The sequence below is a fragment of the Pogona vitticeps genome, chromosome 4 (genome assembly GCF_051106095.1).
Source record: "Pogona vitticeps strain Pit_001003342236 chromosome 4, PviZW2.1, whole genome shotgun sequence".
NCBI classification, from domain to species: Eukaryota; Metazoa; Chordata; class Lepidosauria; order Squamata; family Agamidae; genus Pogona; species Pogona vitticeps.
The window spans coordinates 68530329-68551947 of NC_135786.1; the positions used below are offsets into that span (position 1 = coordinate 68530329).

The following is a 21619-nucleotide window of genomic DNA, read 5'->3' on the forward strand; positions in this document are numbered from 1 at the left end:
ACTCCTAAAAAATTGGTCACATTCAACAGTTTCCTAGCTATTCATAGATCCACCTCATACTTACCAATATATTTGTTTTCTTCAGGCAGGTGTAAATCTGGATTTAGCAGGAAGTCACTGGCCCACATATCACTCCAGTATTGGTCAATATCTGTAAATATGAAGTAAATGAACTTCACAGAGCATGTTAGCAGTCAGGGTGTGTAAAAAAAATACACCCACCCCCAGTCTTCCTCTTCAACATATATATCGCATTTGCACAATGTGGTGAGAGAAACCTACCCATATTTCTGATCAAGCCATATTCCCAACAATAGAGTTACAATACAGATTGTCTTTTGCTATTTGTGACATAAATCCATGGGTTACATTCAGGCTTCACCATGATGGAAGTGTCTTGTTAGTTATCACTACTGTTAAGACTGACTGATTTCAGTAAGAGCACTCTCAGCACTACTAAGTCTGGATCCAAACATATTTCTCCAGTATCTAGAGGTTCTTAAGTCCTAGGAAGAGAAGCTCAGAATGGCCCATAGGATAGCCTCACATCAGTATACCACATTGCCAGGACTTGAAAAATACACTCATCCACTTGTCTGTGACAAGTGAAAAATGCTGCTCGATGAGTCACAGCTCCCTCCCTGCCTGCCTCCTTCCCCTCCGCTTCTCTCTCTCTCTCTCTCTCTCTCTCTCTCTCTAATCCTACAGTCCTTCCTTCCCCCCTCCCATTGCAAAAAGAAAACTGCCCTCTTCTCATGAGAAGAGAGTCTGAGCAGTACAGAGAGCCAACAGCTCTGCAGGAGAATGTCAAGTACTCCCATGCTGGAGAATATGGAGATTCCCTGCTCCCAATTTCAACCGAATGAGAACACATCCTGGGATGGGAGGGAACTGTGGCTCCTTAAGAGGCCGGGCACTTTTGCTTTCAGTTTTATTTTTACTGGAGACATTCAAAAGAAAAGCATTCAAAATACAAGCTTCGTGACCTCACAGGAACGCAGGTAATAAAACAACCCAAGTATGAGGGTATAAATCATTCCCAGTCACAGTAAATTTCAAGGCTAAAGTCTGGTCACGCTGACTGACTGGTGAGACATTCTAAAATTTTTCAAGCCCTGCACATTGCAATGCTCTTCAAGGTGTCCCTCTGCCTCTGGCGTTACTTCAAGAGATCTCAGTTTTATTGTACCTTCAGAACTATATTGTGTGCCAAACCACTTCTCCTTTTGATGGCACTGGCCTTCATGAGCAGCAGATAACAGAATAAGGTTGGCTCGCTGCGGAATCAGCTGATGAAGTGCTTCAGCAATGATCTACAAAAGTAAAAAATTCAAATACAGCTTTTAGCCCAATGTTGCACCTTGAAAACCAAGTATAAAAGGCTACAAAACAAGACCAGTAACTGGTTGCTAGAACCAATATGGATCTTAATGTGAACCAACAGAGATATCATCAAATCCTCTCTGAGGCCCAGGTTATCTCACATAACAAAAGCCAAGACATAAAATGTCAATGTCACCTCGCTGGGTGTTTTTAAGAGCCAGCATAAGACCTGGCTCTTTAGGCAGGCCTTCCCTCCAGTCAATACTTGATTTTTACTTTTCTATGTTAATTCCCATCTATACTTTTTCCAGCTTGAATGATACTAATATTACTGATTTAAATTGTTGTTTTTAATTGTCTTATCATATTCCTATTGTAAGCTGCCCAGAGTACACGTAATAAATAAATAAATTACCTCTGGCTTATATTCAAAGAGAAGCTGGTCTCCCGTCAGAATGTCCTCCTTTGGGAACAGCTGCATATTTTCACAAAGACTTTCTACATATTCAGCTGGATCAGTCTGAAAAGGAAACAGGTCAGTTTCATCACCTGACTTTTTTTTTTAAAAAAAACTTCACCTTACTTCAGCATGAGGCTGAAACCAAACCATCAGCTTTTCATTACAATGTGCAACGACTTTTGCAATTTTGATGTATCAAGAATCAACTGTGGCTACTCAAGAAATTCCAGGTTTCAGTAGCTGGCCCAAATAAATACAAACAGTTGAACCCATCTTCTTCTGCACTCAGTTTATTTCATTCCCAAATACATGGTAACAGTGCAAATGAAGATATGTTTGAGAATTCTTCCATACCCTAATAAGTTTACTAAAAATCTAAATCTACTCCCACCGCCTTATCTGGTTCATACTGGTATTAACTCTTTTAGAGATCAATGTGAACAACACAGGGTTCTGTTTTTCCTAAAAAGCTCTTAAGAAGGTGTTCAAGCATCAGACTTTATCAGCCAACAGTCTTCAGTTCACTAACATTGATAAAAGCAGTTCAACTGAATTCTTCCTAAATAGGACTCAAAAATCTTTTTTTTTTTTTTTTGTTATGAAGATATAAAGCACATATGTATCTTCAAAAGCAAAAGGTTTAGTCAAGCCTTTAAAAAAATCAGTAACAGATCTTTCACAGAACGGGCACAGAACCTAACAGGTAAAAAAATTCCAAATTCTGATTACGCAAATGAATACAAAGAGGTAAAAACAAAAACATAAAAAGCGGATATTTTAAAAACATTATACCAAATAACAGTTTGTGCTTCTCAGAAACATCAGTGACTTTATGCAGCACCTTATTTTAGATCCTCCTATTCTGATATCTCTCTTCCTAAAATTCAGAGATGAATGCAGGTCCTTATATCGTGAAAGCAGCATTACTGGTACAAGAGAGAGGTATCAACAGGTTCAAGGAAATCCTAAGCTTTGTGGGAGCACAAAAATATATAGAAGAGATACTAAAGCTGGTTGGGCGGGGGGGACATCCCAAAAAGGGTGGGGCCCGGAACGCTGACTCCTGCGAGGGTGGTGATGCATAAAGGAAAGCAAGTTGGGAGGGGGAGTAGAATGGAGTATTGAGGATGAAGCCATGACTAATCAAGGGGAAGACTAAACAAGAATACTCCACAGTGTAACACCTCTTTACGGTTCCCAATTCTGTCTTCCCAAGTACATGCAGCTAAGGGCAAATTATAAGAGAATACTATTTTAAAGCTCAGTGTTACTGAAATCTGATGAACTAAATACCTGCTCCTGATACTGGAATTCATTTGCTTCAATCTTCTGGATCTCTTCCCATATCCTGTAGGCAAAACAGTGTCCTCAGTCAGTCAAGGAAGTCAATAATTTCAAGAAAGTCAGCAATTAATAAATTTACCAAAAAAGGAACTATTTCCAAAAGTAATTACAGAACAATAATTAAGAACAGTTTTCTCAGCAGTCTCATCACTATGCCAGAGGTTGCAGACTTCAAATGGGGCTGGGGACCTACTTGGGATCTGGATGGAAGAGGCCACATCACCTTATGAATAACTTAATCTTATGAGGCTGAGCCTGAAAATTGTTTTTTCTCTGCCTATCAGTTCAATCAATTCTTCAAGGGAAAAATTCCTCTGGCCCTCCGTACTATCTGCCCTGAGTGGACAGGAAAAGGTAGGAGGAGCAATGGGCAAGGAAGACAGAAAAAGGTGAAGAAAGAAGGTATTTCTAGAGGGGACGCCATGTTACTCTGTTACAGCACAAAAAGTGTCTTGTTGAACTGTAAAGACAGACACTGATTCAGAATAAGGTTTCACGGACTGCTTATTCTGAATCAGTGTTTCAGAAGGAAACACTTAAGGAGGTTGCAGGCTACAAAAGCTTATGTGAAATGACACAAAATTAAACTTACTAGTCCCTATGGTGCCATAGAACTTTTGTTTGCAAAGAAGGAAAATTGTTAAAGGGTTGGCAGAGCTCCAGCAACGCCCTTCTTTACGAGTCCAGAGCTAAGCAGAATCAAAGCTGGCAGGGGTTTGCTCCCCAAAGTATCACACACCTAAAATTCCACTCACCAAGACCCTGATTAGCACAGCAAGTGGGAGGAGAAACACAAAGATACCTTCCTCCACCATAGGGAAACCCCAAGAGCAGCAAGTCCCAGTGCTCACTAGAATCTAGTGTCCACACTTTCCTTACCTTTTAACTGGTCCTCTTTGCTGCAACATTTTTAAATACTGGAATACAACATGAGCAACCTGAAAACGGAAACAAATACTTTCAAGATCCCCAAATCTACAGTAAGGAAAATTGTAAGTACTCCAGTGCAATATGTTCAGTACAGTATACCTCGTAAAAATGCTTGTAGCCTTCATCTGTCAGGGTCACACAAATACTGAAGACAGAGTATGTGGAATTTTGCTCAAATCCTGTTTCACCATTTCCTCCATACAATGCAAGTGCCCAGAATCTGTTAGAAAAGTTTTACATAGCATTTAGAAAAAATAAGGATGTACATTTCAAAGGTATTTCTTGAACTGCAAGGTACAGCCATATTACTCTGCTTTTGAGTGAACAGGTGAAATATTGCAGCAGATGAATTTAGGACTATAAGAAAAAGCAACTTGGCTTAGCCATGACTGACACAACCTGGGTCACATCTCTTCATATTCAACTGGGGGTTCTAAGCCCTGATTTGACAGGTTCAGTCTCACTGTATGATAGAGATGGTAAAGGGTTGCATTTGAGGCATCCATGCAAAAAGACTGACTGTGATTCAGATTACCCCAAACATGTTCTTTTAAAATTTCAGGTTTAAAACTTCAGGATTAGAGATGGGGGTATTCGTATATGAATATCCACACATAGGTAGTGTTAATGAGGGTCCAGCCCTATGAGGCCGGACGGTCCACTCACCAATCCGATGCAGATGGCATGTTTCTACTAATGCCTCCACAGTGCACAATCCACTCACCACTCCTGGCAGGAGGTGGGAGGGCAAGCCTCGCTGCAAGGTCGAAGAATGGCAAGCGGATCGTGCACTGCGGAGCCATTTGTAGAATCGCGTCGTCCGTGTCTGCAGAGGATTGGTGAGTGGACCATTCGGCCCCATGGGGCTGGACCCTCGTTAACACCACCTGTGCGGGGATATTCAGATACGAAAACCCCCATCTCTATTCAGGATACATATCAACATATTCCTAACATTAGTCTCACCTTACAATACTAACAGCAAATATTTATTTTAATTGTGTGCTGTTCATTACATAAAACAGATTTGCAAGATGTTATCCAAGAGATATTCCTTTACTCAATTTTTATGCAGTACTGCTCTTAAGATACCTTCTGGTTGTCTGAGTAAACTAACATGCTTGCCAATGCCCTAAAGTAATGAAATAATGTAAAAGTACATTATCTTTTCAATGTGGCAGTTAGAAGTTTTAAATGTTTTAATAGTTTCTTTCATGCCTGGTCATTGTGAACATTAGAAAGAGTTGCTGTACCAATACATACTTTTTCCTAAGAAATGAAAGAACACTTCCTTTGCCTTCATGCCCAACAAGCCAAGAAATATAATGAAGTGGCTTCACCCTGCAGAAGGGAAAAGATCCATAAAACATTTCCTGACAGTTCTAGTTTCTAGCCATCCTAGAAATTAGCAAGTAGAACAAACAAATCCAAAACTGTAGGTGTCATTACAAATACAAATTCCATCTACTACTATAAATAGTACATCTAAAGGTTCAGAGAGCAAGAGAACTAGTGAACAGAAAAAAAGAAATGAACAGCATTTAAGAGAAAGAGCACAGGTTAAAAAGAGGGAGAAAAAGAAATGATTAATAACAATTTCAAGCATTAGAACCATGCAGGAGATCAAGTAAAGCTGAAAACAGATGTCCTTTGAAATTGGGTGCTATTATACAAATGAAAATGTCATCCATCTGCCTATTCTATAACAATAAAATCTGTTTAATTAATTTAATTTCATGGTATCTACATCACTGCTTCTATTACGAGAATGTCAATTTACCTGTAATGCTGTTCTTGTGGTGGAAGAGCCCAGGTGATATTTAAAGAGTGCGTTTTTCTGATTGGAATGACTGAAATTTTAAAAAAATTAACTGTAAGTTTAAAACATGATTACTCCTCCTTAAATCAACATTCTCATAAAAAACTGTTTGTCATAGGAAAATACACAAAGGACAGACTATTTTTAATACCTCAAGGCCTAAGATACAATGGGTGAAACCCAACAGTGTCATTTTATGCCTCAGAAGGCAGAGTATGTCATCAGCCACAACAGTCTTTCAGAAATTAAACATCTCCTATCTCCTCCCCCTCCAAAGATCCTAAGGCTCCCTTCACCATTGGGAGGCCACTGAGGCTGCAGTATTGGGGGTGGGGGGAGTCTTTAATTTCTGAAAATCACCACCACTATTCGGAACAAATTTTAAGAAATTAAACACTTCCTGCCCCAAAGCCTTGCAGTCCCAATGGCTTCCTCACATTAAAAGGAATCCCCAAGGAACCTCAAGGCCCATGGTGCTGGTGGTGGAATCAGAAGCTTTTAACCACAGGGAAATAATTATGACTGATGATGTCATCAGCCTTAAACAACAAAAGTTATGCTGATGGATTCTAGATGATTTGTTTTTATCATACACTCACCTCTATAAAGTTTGTGGAAATCAGGTGTGTCAAAAGGTTCAGTCAAGTGGCCAAACATTGGGCTGGGTAAATTGCTTAAAATAAAAAGAAAAAAAAGTTACAGAAGGGGTCCTCTACCCCTAGCCTGGTGCCAGTCCTTGGCCTGAGCGGGATTGGGCCGCAGATACAGATCTCCCACCCCCCTGCATACACTCCCCATGCACCACCCCTTCACGCATGTGTGTGAATGCACATGGGTGCCCACTGAGCACCCCCACCCCTTTGTGCAAGCGTGCCCTCCCGCTTCTTTGCACATGTGCGCGAGGGTGCGCCCTCGACTTCCCCACACACGGACCCGGTCCTCCCCCAAACAGTCCGCAGTGTCAAAAAAGTTGGGGACCACTGATGTACAGTGGCCAGATAGTTTATGGTGAATTATGTTTTAATATGTTTTATTGGCCTTACGTGGAAAACAAAATAAAAACACAACACTTGAATCAGAAATCATAGGATTAAAAAAAATATATGTCCTTAAGGTCACTCCAGAAAATATGAAGACCACAAAACAAAAGATAGTTGTATGAAAATCAAGTCACCAAGGGTCATATATATCATTTCCATACTGAAGGCCAAGTGAAATATAACAGTGCACTGAAGACTATCCTCAACACTGATTTATTTACCGTATTTTTCGCTCCATAAGACGCACTTTTTCTCTCCAAAAAGGTGGGAGGGAAAGTACATGCGTCTTATGGAGTGAATGCAGTAACCCAGGGTTCAGCCACCACCACCCAAAAGCCTCCCACTGCCATGCTGGGAGGCCTCTGAACTGGCAGCAGAGACTGCTTTCTGTTTGGACCTCACCATTCTGCACTGCTAGCTTTCTAGGATCTGCCTCCTGCAGCCCACCTGGAAAACCAGCAAGGCAAACAGGCCTATGGCAGCAAGCAGTGAAAATAGCAAAGGACCAAAGAGTGGTTCTAGAAAGACCAAGGGAAACCCCAAACACAATCTCCCACTTAGGCAGTTGATTTTCCCACATTTGGGGAAATCACAGGGGTCAGCTCATCCAAAGTGCAATAGATGAGCCTTACCCTGGGAAAACCACTTTTACAACAATGGTATCTCCCCTGCCAGGTCTGAGTTTGAATGGCCCCTAAGCCTCCTGGCCCTTTGTGTGCACTATCCCCCAAAAGGCATGGTGACCGCCAGCTGTACCTCCTGATCAGAACAGTGCTGCACAGCCCCAGTCCTGAAAGAGGCCAGGAGAGCTACTCAGTGTTTTGGGGTGCCCCACAGGACCCCCATCAGGGGCTAGATGTTCCTCCCGCAATCCTCCAGTGCACAGATATTAGCATATCTGTCTGCTTGCATCACCCAGTAGGCTTCTCTATTGGAGAAGCAAAGCAGGAAGGAGGAGTCTCTTTCCCTTCACCTTCTGCAGAGAAGTTAGACCATGTGACTAGCCAGACATTTTGAAAAGCAGAGAGAGAGAGGGAGAGGGAGAGAGGACAGAAACAAAAGCTTCTAAAATTGGCAGTAACTTAAACAGGCCTGAGAATGGTGAGGGGAAGATAAAGCTACTACTGAGAGCCTGCTAGAATAGCTCTCTGTAGTTCAGAGCTTTGCAGGAAGCTGCATCACTTCATCATAAATTAGGCCTAAATAGAAGTAATTTTGCAGATATTTAAAACATTAAGGGACGGGGGGGGGAGGTTAATGTGTATTGTTAGCCAAATTTCATTCTGAAGCACAGAATGATTAAAAAGGCACTGGGCACATGCAGAATAAAGTTCAAAAGGGAAACCAAAAAGGGACCTAACACTCCTTTCCTTAATATATTACCACTAGGGCTACAGGTTTTATTTGGTGTATTAGCTTGCCACATTAGCTGAGTCCAGTTTTTATGGAGCAAGGCAATTTGAATTGCAGAGGGCAGATCTGAATCACAGATCTGAATATGTTCAAGTAAGGCTTTGAAATCTTGAAAATTGGTTTAAGAACCCAACATTTCATAAATAGCATTTCACATGTACACACACACAACTGGAAATAGAAATTTTAGTAGTATTTTTGTGTTAACAAAAGCTGCATGGTGTCGCTCCCCCTGTTTTTATTGGTTTTTCTTAATCATTGTTGTTTTACAATATTGCTGGTAGATTTTATCTTTTCATTGTGATTCCCAGCTACTGTATTTTATCCTATTGTAGTCTCTAAAATTGGACAACCATCTGTCAGATCTGCTCTGATTTGGATTCCTGCATTGAACCAGGGGTTGGAATTGATGGCCTTATAGGCCCCTTCCAACTCCATTATTCTATGATTCTGTGCTGCTTTGAGATTATATTTGTAAAAGGAAGCAGTATATGTGGTGATGAATAAGGGGCACATTTTTCTTGCAGAGTATGGGAACTCATTCCACCAGTGCAAAACAGAAAAGGCTAGCATATAGCATTCCTTTTAAACTAGAGGTAGTAAAATATGCTAAGGAGTATGGAAACAGTGAACAGTGCAGAGACATTTTGGGCCTCCTCATCTGAAAAAAATGATCAGAGAGTGGAGGAAACAGGAGGATCAGCTGCAAAAAGCTGATAAAAGCAAGCACACTTTCTGTGGACATGCTGCATGCTGCAAAGTAAAGAACTGAATGATGGAGAGAGAAAAAACTTTTGCTGTAAGGAAGGAAGGGAGGAAGGGAGGGAGTGGAAGTGAGGCATGCTTTGCTGTTTGCTTACACCTGTGCTGGTGGTGATTTCTTTATCATAGCTCTTATTGACTACCCAGCAACAATCTGTTTATTCATCTCTTTCAGTGCAATAACAATTCATTATAAGTGTTAAAACTTGAGATGGTACTGTAATTCCCACTCATTGTGTGTCATCCTGCTGTAGAAGTCTGCTTCATGATTCTCCACTTCTGGTACATGTATGACTTGTGAAATGACATGCTTGAGAATACACCAGTCCCAAAACTGTACTGTTAGTAGCAAGAAAAACATGGATTTTGTTCCTCCTTGGTGGTTAATATAAAGCATTGTAGTGTTGTTGTCTGTGGCTATTGGAATAACTTTGCCAACTACAAATTGTTCAAAAGCTCTCACTGTGTTGTACACTGCAAGAAGTTTGAGGTAATTGATGTGACAACATCTATCTATTGCTACAGCCTTATGAATTTGCCAGAATATTTTTTTTCCGGTTTTCCTCTCCTAAAAATGAGGTGCGTCTTATTTGGAGGTGCGTCTTATGGAGCGAAAAATACAGTATAATGCCATAATATAATATCATATTTTTCCGTGTATAAGACACCCCCACATATAAGACACCCCCTACTTTTCTAACCAAAAATTTCTTTCATTGCAAGAAAGTGGAGGGGGAAGGCAGGGATCAAAGCACTTTGATTCCTGCTTTCCCTCTCCACTTTCTTGCGAGGAACATGCTTTGCCCCTACAGTTTATTTGCAAAAAGCTGCTTTCCCCCTACACTTTTTGCAACAAAAGTGGAGGAGGAAAGCAATTCCTACTTTTCCCCTACACTTTTGTTGCAAAAAGTGTATGGGGAAAGCAGGAATCGCTTTCCCCCTCCACTTAGAAATTGGAGGGGGAAAGCAGGAATCAAAGCACTTTGATCCCTCCCCCGCTTTACTTCCGTGTATAAAACGACCCTCAATTTTCCCTCTAATTATTTTAGGGGAAAGTGTCGTTTTATACAAGAAAAAATATGGTACATCTGCACTATTATCCTGTGTACTTGTTAATAAACACACAGGATTATCTAGAAACATAGATAATTATCCTATAAAATAAGGAAGCTTAACTAATAAGAAAAAGTTGTAGTTTATCAGGATGGCATGGGGTGAGGAGGGGGAATACTGTACAATTCACCATATTTTTGACATGCTTATCAAGAATCTTAATTTGAAAATAGATAAAGTTAGTGCTCAGTGTCTGTATATGGGAAAGGAGCTAGCAAGAACCTAGCCAGTTTAAGCACAGGTTCTCTCTTAGCCAGTATCCAAACCAGTATCACAAAGGAACATATGTTGTGACAACAATGACATGTTGTAATGCTAGCTTCCAAGGTCCCACCCTAATTTTACATGTGACTCCCAAATAAAAACTGCCTACAGATAATATGTACTTCTCCACCCTCTAAGCTATTTTACAGATATTAGGAGGCCCAGAATTTGTGATATTATGATTGCAAACACGTCCTGACTAACCCTCCCCAGGCATTCAGATAGGGAGAAATAAGAGGGGCACAGAAGTGAGAAACAAAAGCCAAGTTATGGGAGAGAGGATGAAATCAAATTTCTGACTTTACATACAAGGTGCAATCAAATGATGCATACAATTTTATATATCATGAAAACAACAAGAAAAATACTCTTACTTATTTGGGATCTCTGAGAAGATTTCAGATACCCATTTTTCTAGCGTATCCAGAGTCTCTAAAGAGGGGGAAAATAAAATCAATACCCAATTTATAGAAAGCAAGAAGCATGTTCTCAGGAAGACGACAGTAACTTTCAAAACCTACCCAGTTATTGTAGGCAGGTTATTCCATTCTAAATCAGATATCTGTGTCTGTTTGTTTCTAAGATGAAGACTCTGTTTATCAACTAGCTACAGTAGGGGTCCAAGCTTCATAAGGTTAGAGACCCAGTTCCTTCAATGCAGTTAAATAATACCTAGGCTTGCACTTGGGTCTACAGCTGTGTTCAGCAGAATTTGTTTTTGCTACAACAGGCAGTGAAAGCCAAGGTAGCAGCTGAAGAGATGAAATTATGTCACTCTACCAGCTTCCCAAGATTAGTATAACACTTAAATCTTGCTAAAACCAAAACCGGATAGAACTGATGTCACAGGCCCTTAGCATTTAAAACAGACTCCATATGGCAGGATTTACTGAATTCGGTTGCTCTCATTGCTGACAGATAATGGTGGCACCATGGAAATTTTCCATGTGCTAGCTGCAACATACACTGGCTTTTTCAAGCTGCTTCTGCACCAGAGCTGTAAATATATAATCTGGGCCTTAAGAGATAACTGGGAACAGAGGAACAGCCTTCCCTCTTTGCTGAGAAAAAGAAATCTCAGTTTTAGCAAAGAGAAACAAATTACTAGGAAAATGCACATGATAAATTTGGACCCCAAATGATGTACAAGTTTTCTCCATATCACAGACTGGAAACGTGGAAAAGTTAGATATTACATTTTAAGATTATGTGCATCTCTTACTAAACAAATTAAAACATGTATGATTCATTCAACTCGGGAAACTTCATTCAGAATAATTAGTAGTGTGTGTCTTGTCTCTCTGCCTCAAGTAATGCAGATGATGAAACTTAAATGACTGTACGTGAACACAAACCTGCATTCAAAAATGATAGAATATCCGGTATCCCCTAAGGAAAATGTTATACTCTGTATTTATAATGTATTTAAAATAAACATCTACTTTATCAAGATTAAATAGACTGCAAATATTAAAATGAAAAATATAGCCCAATATTTCTTGATTTATAACAGTCTTATGTATGCCTACATTACCCCTGAGCTTCAAAAGGCTCAGGAAGTTAGTCCTGAATGTCACATGGCTTAGAGGCCAGGGTGTACAGGACTGCAGCCTATATAACGTAGGGTATCATCACTCACATTTCTAGTGTGAATTGAACAAACATTACCTTTAGATTGTACAGCCAATGTCATGTAGTGTGCAGAGTAATAACGTTTCCAGAATTCTCTCAGTCTGGTGTAGGTATCAATGGCATTTTGTTTTGGTTCATGTTTCAATGTATCTGCATTACCTGTAAACAATGTTTAAAAATACAGGTTGCTTTTACTTAAAGCATTCTATCTGAAAGTCTTATACTTTTGATCAGAAAATGCAATGATTCTCATCCTTTATAAGCATCTAAAATGAATTAACAATTAGGAATTCAAAGCCCAAGCAAAAACAAAACCATGCCTACCAAAGTTATCCGCATACCAGTACATAAACACAGCAGCTGTCTAGTAAGGTGTACTTGCATCATTCCACACATTATCCCGGCCACCAGTCCAACTATCCTCTCCTCCTCCACTGCCAGAAAGAGAAATTTCTAGCAACAGGAAGAAAAGCTTTCCTCATCCTCATCTCACTATCCTTCCTTTTGTCTTTCCTGCTTTCACACATGTCCCCCACCCCATATCCTGCTTGCCTGAAACAAAATGTGAACATCAACATATAAAGCAGTTATGAAAGAGGGCTTCAATGGAACTGCAATGGGAGAGCACAGGAAATTTCTCTAACAACTGCAGATACAAATGTCAGGATACTCTGTGTGTAAGCAGCTTGTGGCAAGTGACAGGCATTGTCTTCTCACGGTACCACGCAAACTCACCCTGAGAGTTCTGTGTTCTATATCATCTATAAACAGATTATAGTTACTTGCTACGTTAATGTATAATTTGGAATTCAGGGTGCGTAAACCCACTTGGATTGTGGCCAATGGAACTTCCTCATTGTCTGGGTACATTTAAAATAAGATTCCAACTAGCTCCAACCTTGTGCATTTATAGAGATATACTATGATATATTTACCCCAAAAAAACTTCTTCATAGGATGGCCAGACCTGGCAAGACTTCCAAATAACATCTCTCTTCGATTTGCATCAGAAGGTCTTGCAAGCTGATATTCTGTTGGTTTGTTTTATTAAAAAGGGAAAAAAATTAGATTCAAGGCAATATTGGCTTTTAACACCAATACAGGAATATAATCCTACTATACACCATTTGCTCAATAAGATCTGAAGGACTTATATTGAAACTATTTAACACATGTACTTAAAATTAATTTCTCAGCTTCTGTGTGGAGGAGCAGTTTGGGAATTTTTGAGATCTATTCTGGGTGCTCTCAAATTTTGGGAACAATCCTAACTTGGAGGTGGGTTTATGTTCACTGAGCTACACCACTTGCTATTTAAATCAACTATTCTGTAGGGAAACTGAAGATTCTTATGTCTCCTTGACAATAAATGATCCACATTTCCTCTCTTGGAAAAAAAAAAAACCTGTGATCCAAAACATTTAATCACTTGGCCTTGGTTCATCACAGCATCAGAGATATAACAATACAGAAAACAAATTAATTTAAAAAACAGAAGAACTTTGATAGTGACAGACAGAATTTACTAGCTCTGTCCAACAGATACCGCCCCCCCAAAACAATACAATTAAATGTTTTTATACCAATTAATGTGCTTATTTAAATCAACTGACAGTCCTTAAGTAGAGGAGAGTTTTTGTCTCAGCAAGGGTTATTGCTGTGCTCTCAACACTGATGGAAGGGCCCTTCCAAGATATACCTCCTGAACAAAGATTATGCCCATAGTGCAAGGGGTAGAATACTGCACCCAATTCTGGTATGGATTCCTGGTAGATCCAAAGTAAACCTTCAGGAAATATGTCTAAATGGGAATTGTCTTTCTTTTGTTAAGGCTGCAAAAATTAAATATTGTAACTGATATTAGACCAAGATGCTTAAAGAGATTCACTCTATGCAGTATTCATTATATAATGACTTTTTGGGGAGTTTATTGTCTGAGTGTGTTTTTAGGATTGACTGATGAATAAACATTTCTACAACTTACATGCCTAAGCATGTGTCTATGAACTCCACAGTTATGGGGCACAGATATGGCTAATGGCAATTCACATGACAAAGGGATGGTCTGGATAATTAGCTTTTGTCAGTGCCAGCCATGAGTTACTGGCTCTAAACAGAGGTATCCAGAATAACAGCACATGCTGACCTAACCTTGCTATGCAATAGAAGCACCTTTCCAATATGCAAGATCAAACTGAGGATAACATGCAAGGTTACTCATATACAGCTCATTACAATATTGGTTTCAAGTCAACATATAATAAAGTGATATGGACAAATTTTCCTTATTATATTTTGAGCTAGACATATATCAGGTAGCATCAACTCTTTTTTCCTTTTTCATTACTCTGACTTTATCTTACCCATCAGTCACTTTGAAAAGCATCAACAGACTTGTAGTAAATTTTACAAACCACACTGCTGTACTAGTCTGTAGTTACTTAATAAAAAACAAAGTCCCCTGGATTTCTTGGAAATGTTGCCAATGTTTTGATGACAAGCAAAGTTATGTGTTTAAAAACAAAAAATTAATATTGATACAACTGAAATCAGAATTCTTACCACTGTCCACAGCCTCAACTTCCCGGTCAATTGCATCCTGGATCATTAATGGATGAATAAAAAATTGTGCCCACCTGAAGCAGAAATATATTGTAAACTTTAATTCTTCTTTACAACCTTGGAGTGTGCTTCCAATATTAATTTTTAAATACTGAAATGTTGCAACTTACAACATGCTGACATTGCTATTTGCTTGCAATTATAACATATATCTGAAATTCAGTAACAGTTACAAGCAAACCACAATGTCAATATGTCCAGCCTTCACACAGTTACATTTTCCCCTATATTTAGACAAATGCTTCAAATACATTATATTTTAAGCTGCAACATAAATTGTGCTATCTGTATATGTGTCTTGATTATTTCTTCTAACAAAAATCAGTACATGTATGACCCTCACGGCAATTCCAAGTCTGAATTTGGAATAAACAAGATACCTGTCAAGAGCGTCCTTGAAATACTTTCTCTGCACATCAAACTGGAAAACTGTCCGTTCACAGTCTGTGGAAGCATTGTCACTGCCCCCATGCTTCTTCAGAAAGGCATCAAAACCATTCTCATCTGGATATTTTGCACTGCCCATAAAAACCACTAGAACAAAAATCAAAATTAAAAAGATGGCTCCTGATTCTAAGTATGGAAATAAATGTCTCCTACAGGAATGAAAGCAACACCTCCTTATACACACAATCATGACATCATTTTATCCCTTTTATCTAGTTTGGCTAGGTGCTATATAAAGAATTTTTCTCTGCCTAATGAATCACTTTCTTTAGCTTAAAGATAAGGACAAATTACTTGGAAAAATTACAAAAAAAGTAGTTGGGGTTTGCACCCACATCCACCCTAGTTAGAAAAAAAGCTGGTAGATGAGGGTTTGCCAGATGGATGACAGGTACTACAAATGCTTCTTTGAAAGAAGGATCTGTTTTAAATTCTCTATAAGGAGCTACTGCACTTCTACAGTAGACTACATATGATCTTCCCCACACTTTAGAGTTATACTGAAAATGTGCTCATCTCTCCACAAATTAGGTCCAAAAAAAGGAACTGCCCAAACAAAGTCTATAATTAATAATCCAGGGCTTAATTCACGATATCAAACACAATAATACAGATTTAAATCAATCATAAAAGTGATCTGGCCATTGAGAGCCTACTGAATATAAACTCAACCATGTCACCATACTGGAAATTGAACTAAGCCTAATGTAATGTGGCTAGTTGCATGTGCATGTCTCAAAATACTCTAAGCCTGTAAAGCTAAGTGAAGATGAAACCTGGAAAACAGCATATATAACCACACTGGGCAAAATTCTTGGACACATTTGGCAGAGTTAAAAGAGTAGTGTGAGGATGCTTCTGATTTATCTTTTTAATAATTGTTATTCAAACAACATAAAATATTTAATCTCACAAATATGCAAGCAGGGAAACAACCAAACTGAATCTCACAGTTCTGATTATTATGCATGTGTAGAGACCTCTACAGCTGTGAAATTACAGACCATAAACATTTTGCTAGAAGCACAAAGCGAGGATATTTAAACAAAGACATACTATGTTCCAGAAAATGTGCCAGCCCAGGCAAATCTTCAGGATCAGAGAAACTGCCAACACCAACACAAAGAGCAGCTGCAGACTGAAAGAATTAAAATACATTTTTTAAAAATCAAAATCTGCTAACATATCACATATGAACGTAACAAATTCTCAAGTATACCAGATTCTACGGTTTCAGTAAAAATGTAAGTTTCATGGCTCAAATCTATATACAATAGGAGTGAGCAAAGTGCAGCCTGGGTGACACAAGCAGCCCTCCAGAGCTGTTTTTACAGGCCTCTGTCCTACCAGACTTCCCCATCTCTAGCAAAATGTATTTCTCCCTGGCAAAAAAGGTAAATTCCCACTCTAGAAACCACCAGAAACAGCAATTCATCTTTTAAATAGGTTACAGTCCCCTGCATTGTTTTAACATCAAAAAGGCCCATTTTTCAAAACCAGAAATTGATTTAACTGCTACTGGCTACTGAACTATCAACGGGTTTATAAAAGACAAGTGCCGAAGTAATGTTTTTCATCCAACTGTATACTGAACAGGAATACTGGGGCATCGTGGTACCCAAAAGTTGAACAGAAGCAACAAAGTACTTTTCTGTCCTCATATCTTTTGTCAACATACTGCAGAATAGTGACCTAAATTAGTGTGTAGCCATATACATCATGGTCCAATCCAAATCAATTATACATGCCTGCTTTTCTGTGCAGTTCCTCTTCCTTGTCTGCTCTTTATCTGTTAGCTCTTCCAAGTCACTGTCAGGGTCATCAAGGTCTTCATCATAGCCACCACATTCATCCTCATAGCCTTCTTGGTCATCTTCAATTTCTGCTCCAGAATCATCATCTTCATCAGTGCCTTCTTCAGAGTCATCTTCATCCTCTCCTTCTGAAGATGCTGTGCAAGGGCTACCATCTGGGTTATTCAGGTCTGAAATCAGCAATGCACGAATGCCATTTTGCAGCTCAATGTACCTAGAAAATGTATACACAGCAAAAGATTGATCTTCTGATTGCTTCCCACAACTATTCCAAAAAATTAAAATGTAGCATTCCTGTATTTACCTACAGATGCCCCCCATGAACTACTAATTCAACCATAAAATCTGCTAAACAACAGATTGTCACATTTTGATCAAATCTGTAAAATTACACTTCTTTTAACAATGCTGGGTTAGAAGAGCTGGACCCCCATCTAGTTCAAAATTCATGTATAACTCTTACGCCCTCAAAAATGTAACTGCAAAGCATAAACAGTTAATTCACACATACACACACAGTTCTCTCTGTGGGGGTTGTCTTTCGTGGCACTGACAATCTTTTCCACACAGTACTGTGTAATGCTGAAGACACAGAAAGGAGGGAGAATCCCAATGATCAATGTTCTGGTTCCTCCTCTCATGCAAGCTGAACTCCGCTAAGTGCTACTGTAGCTTCAACTCCTTGGACAATTATTATATTACAGCAATTAAAGAGAAAGAGCCGAAGACAAAATGACACAAGGTGTACATGAAAAAGAAAAGGCATGTAAGGGAAGGGGAGGAGAGAGGAAAGATAGAGGGAGAAGACGTGGCCTTCACAGCCAGAACAAAGTGAGAAGCTACATATGGACATTTATATCCAATTTTGCCAAACTGATTTCTCTTTCCAGGTCTTCTTGCACTGAATAGCAGCTGGTGTCTTTGCCTCTTTGGCCAATGTATGAGAGCAGACTGTTTTTTTTTTTTTGCTTCTGCAGGCAACAGACAGCTGGAGGAACCAAGTCATGATACAATAAAAACATTTTGTCTAAAAGGATTCTGCACTATGTTGAACTGTAAACACCTAAAAGAAGGGAAAAATAATTTCTTTATCAAAAACTGTGCAACACATTATTATACATTTTACTTATACCTGGCTTTTCTGCCAGCAAATGGCACTCAAGACAGCCAAAAGTGACCAAATCAAACAACTGATATACAGTGGTGCCTCGCATAGCGAGGTTAATCCGTTCCGGATTAACCTTCGCTATGCTGAAGCATCGCTGAACGGGGCAGCGATTTCCATTGGAACGCATTAAACATCGTTTAATGCGTTCCAAATAGGGCAAATACTCACCGTTCAGCAAAGCTTCTTCATGGCCGGCAGCCATTTTCGCGCCCTCGCCTCGCTTAACGAGGGCACGAAAACGCTGCGCGCGGCCATTTTAGGCCATTTCCCGGCTTCCGGCGGCCATTTTGGCCGCCGAACAGCTGATCGGCGGGGGTCGTTTTGCGAAGATCGGTAAGCGAAACGCTTACCGGTCTTCGCAAAGCGAATTTTTCCCTATAGGAAAAACGTTGTGCGATCGCATTAGCGATCCGAAAAAACGGATCGCTATGCGATTTAATCGTTATACGGTGCGCTCGTTAAGCGAGGCACCACTGTATTGTTTTAAATCTCTATTCAATGTCTGAAACACAACAAAAAGAAAATAGCACTACCCAAAGACTCTGTAACACTTCAGCTTAGATATCAAGGGCCTATCTGAATAAAAAGGTCTGTATCCATTATCAGGGCAATAGGAAAGAACATACTACCTTTTCTAAGAAGTTCTCACCTTCATAAATCTTAAAACACAGCATCCTCATGTGAGACAGTGTTTGAAATAACTTCATCTCTAATCATATACAGTTTACAGATCAAAACCAATACATTCAGCTGTGTCTAGAATCAGATTTGTTGACATTCAAGTTGTGGGTCTCATACTCCCTGAAACAGTCAACAGCCTGACAGCAGCACTCTGAAGTCACCTGAACTTTCCAAATATTATTCAAATGTGGCCTTATGGAGACTATATGATAATAGTTTGAACAGAATACGTGAATTACTGTAGCTAGATCAGAAACCTCCAGGGGAACTAGCAACACTTTTGAGATGATCGTTTCACATCACTGCTTCAGTCTGAAAACTGCCATGGCTTATTTAAATTTATAGGCTATGTTTTATTATTGTTTGCAATTTAGTGTTTTGTTTCATGGAGCTTTTAACTTTTAACTGTAAACTGTGCAGAACAGTGCTTCAGCATTAATTGGGTGGTATATAAATTACATAAATAAATAAATGCCAACTGACTTCCCTGCAGACAAACCTCAGCAAATACCAAAGGAAAAGCAGAATGCCTTATCTATACGTAAGGGGGGGGGATAAAGACAGCACTTTTCCCCCTTTAAAAGAAAACTGTATACTGACATACATTTCACAAAGATATTAGCTGGCCTACAAAGAAGAGCTTTACACAGTAATGTGTACTAAATGTGAACATCCATTAACAGCTATGCCTGTTCCTTGAGATGTTGGATTTGGCTACAGTGACACATGCCTTAGTTACATCTCATTTGGATTACTGTAATGCGCTCTGCGTGGGGATGCCTCTGAACACGTTTTGGAAATTTTAGCTGGTGCAAAACTCTGCAACCAGACTACTGACTGGGGCCAGCTACAGGGAGCATATAACGCACCTGTTACAAGAACTGCACTGGCTACCTGTCTCTTTGCCCAATTCAAAGTGCTGGTCATTACCTATAAAGCCCTATACAGCTTGGGTCCAGGCTACCTGAAGGACCCTATCTCCCTATATGTGCCTTCTCAGCGATTAAGATCAGCAGAAAAGGCTCTCCTCTTGGTCCCATTGCCAGCACAAGCACAAATGATGGGGACATGGCAGAGGGCCTTCTCTGTGGCAGCTCCCAGGCTATGGAACGCTCTCCCTTGGGAAATGAGGACGGCCCCTTCCCTTTTATCCTTCCGGGGGGGGGGGGGAAATGACCCATCTCTTCAGGCAAACTTTTAACAATTACAAGTGAATCCCTGAACCCCATTTTAGCAAACAATTTTCATCTTTTCCATGTTTTAACCTTTTGAACTTATTTTAAATCATATATTGTTTAATTTCTCTTTTAATACTGTATTTAACTTACTGTGTTTTAATTGTGTGAATTTTTTATGCTGTGAGCCGCCTTGTGTTCCTTTGTTGGGAGAAATGCAGCATACTACTACTACTGCTACTGCTACTGCTACTGCTACTGCTACTGCTACTACTACTACTACTTATTATTATTATTATTATTATTATTATTATTATTATTATTATTATTATTATTATTATTATTATTATTATTATTATTATTATTATAACAACAACAAAGATGTCACAGAAAGCCAGGGCACCACAACTCTGGCTTACTGCAGATGATTTAGCATCTTAGCTCACAACTGTTCATGTAGAGACTAAGAAGTCAAAAGATTTCTGTCCATGTTCTTTTTCCCCATGACAGCTGAGAACAGCAATATTCAGCATTCTGGCTTGTTTCTCCCCTAGGAAGCCTGAGAAACAAACCTCAAACTTGGCCCTTTCTGCTTTTTCTTGCTTGTCAGTTAGAAACTACTGCAGGAGAGCAGCAACTGCAGCCTGGCTCAAACAATACTAGAAAAAAAAAGTAATTCTCACTGCAAGCAGAAAAACAGATCAGAAAACAGGGCCAAAACCATTGTTGCTTCATCCACAACAAGCTGATATTCGGCAGTCATGACCTGCAAGAGCACCTTTTCCTTCCAGTGGCACAGGGATCCCATGTCTGGACTCCAGTTCCCTTAGGTCCTGCCCAGGGCATCCAAGAGGGAGGAACTCTAGTTGTTGCACTTCAACAATGCTCAGAGGGCATGTGAAGGGCCAAACGTCGCCCGCCTCTGCTCTGGATGATAAAATGGTTCCCAAATTGGGCAGGCAGGAGGGGCAGAACTCAGACGTTGTTTGACTGTAAGTCCCAGGAGCTCTAGCGAATAGTCAGGGATTCTGGGAGATGTAGTCCAACAGCACCTGGGATCCTGCGGTCAGGAATTCCCTAAATGGAAACGTGTACACCCCGTCCCCTCCGGGCGGCCTGCCTGCTCGCCTCCCCCGCTCACCTGTACTGCTTGGGGTCACTGGGGGACTTGACAATCGCTGGGTCCCCCACGTTGGGCGTGGGCTCGCCGGCCACCGCAGCCACGGCGGCGGCCCCTCCTGCTTCCCCTTCCACCTCTTCTTGGACGGCGCCGGCTTTCGCCCCGCGGCTGCCTTCCAAGTCCTCCGGCTGGTCAGGGGCGCAGGCCGGCGAGGCCTTCGCTCTGCCGGGCATGGCTGGGACGGGAGCGGCGGGGAAGCGGCAGACAAAAGGCCCAGTGCGGAAGAGCCGCCGCGGCCTGCCTCGATGGTCAGCCCCGCCGGGACAAAGACGGCCGCTCTGGGCTCCGGACTCTTTCAATACCCAGCCGCCGACACGCCGTAAGGCCGCGACAACTGTCCACATCTACCGCCGGCCTAAAGCCGGCCCGCAAACTCCGTGTCTTAACCCCAGGCCGGCACTAGCCCCCGAACCCCTCCAGCGGCTGACCAAT

The 21619-nt window shown here is 40.4% G+C and overlaps 1 protein-coding gene and 1 non-coding gene across 2 annotated transcripts in view; both read right to left on the reverse strand.

Annotated features, from left to right (window-relative positions):
* The window catches only part of NRDC (nardilysin convertase), a 39823-nt gene extending 18204 nt beyond the window's left edge, over window positions 1-21619 (reverse strand). Inside the window, exons 1-17 of the mRNA XM_072997607.2 lie at window positions 21149-21619; window positions 16918-17197; window positions 16226-16307; window positions 15103-15256; window positions 14663-14736; window positions 13036-13131; window positions 12137-12259; window positions 10843-10900; window positions 6476-6549; window positions 5838-5907; window positions 5321-5398; window positions 4157-4277; window positions 4007-4065; window positions 3077-3131; window positions 1739-1843; window positions 1190-1313; window positions 65-151 (exon numbers count right to left, since the gene is read on the reverse strand). Coding sequence (XP_072853708.2) covers window positions 65-151; window positions 1190-1313; window positions 1739-1843; window positions 3077-3131; window positions 4007-4065; window positions 4157-4277; window positions 5321-5398; window positions 5838-5907; window positions 6476-6549; window positions 10843-10900; window positions 12137-12259; window positions 13036-13131; window positions 14663-14736; window positions 15103-15256; window positions 16226-16307; window positions 16918-17197; window positions 21149-21531 — 2023 coding nt within the window. The 5' untranslated portion in view covers window positions 21532-21619. The remainder of the gene's footprint in view (window positions 1-64; window positions 152-1189; window positions 1314-1738; window positions 1844-3076; window positions 3132-4006; window positions 4066-4156; window positions 4278-5320; window positions 5399-5837; window positions 5908-6475; window positions 6550-10842; window positions 10901-12136; window positions 12260-13035; window positions 13132-14662; window positions 14737-15102; window positions 15257-16225; window positions 16308-16917; window positions 17198-21148) is intronic.
* LOC140707137 (U1 spliceosomal RNA) lies at window positions 7439-7599 on the reverse strand. The gene has a single exon (XR_012087106.1). It is a non-coding gene; the product is annotated as a U1 spliceosomal RNA (small nuclear RNA).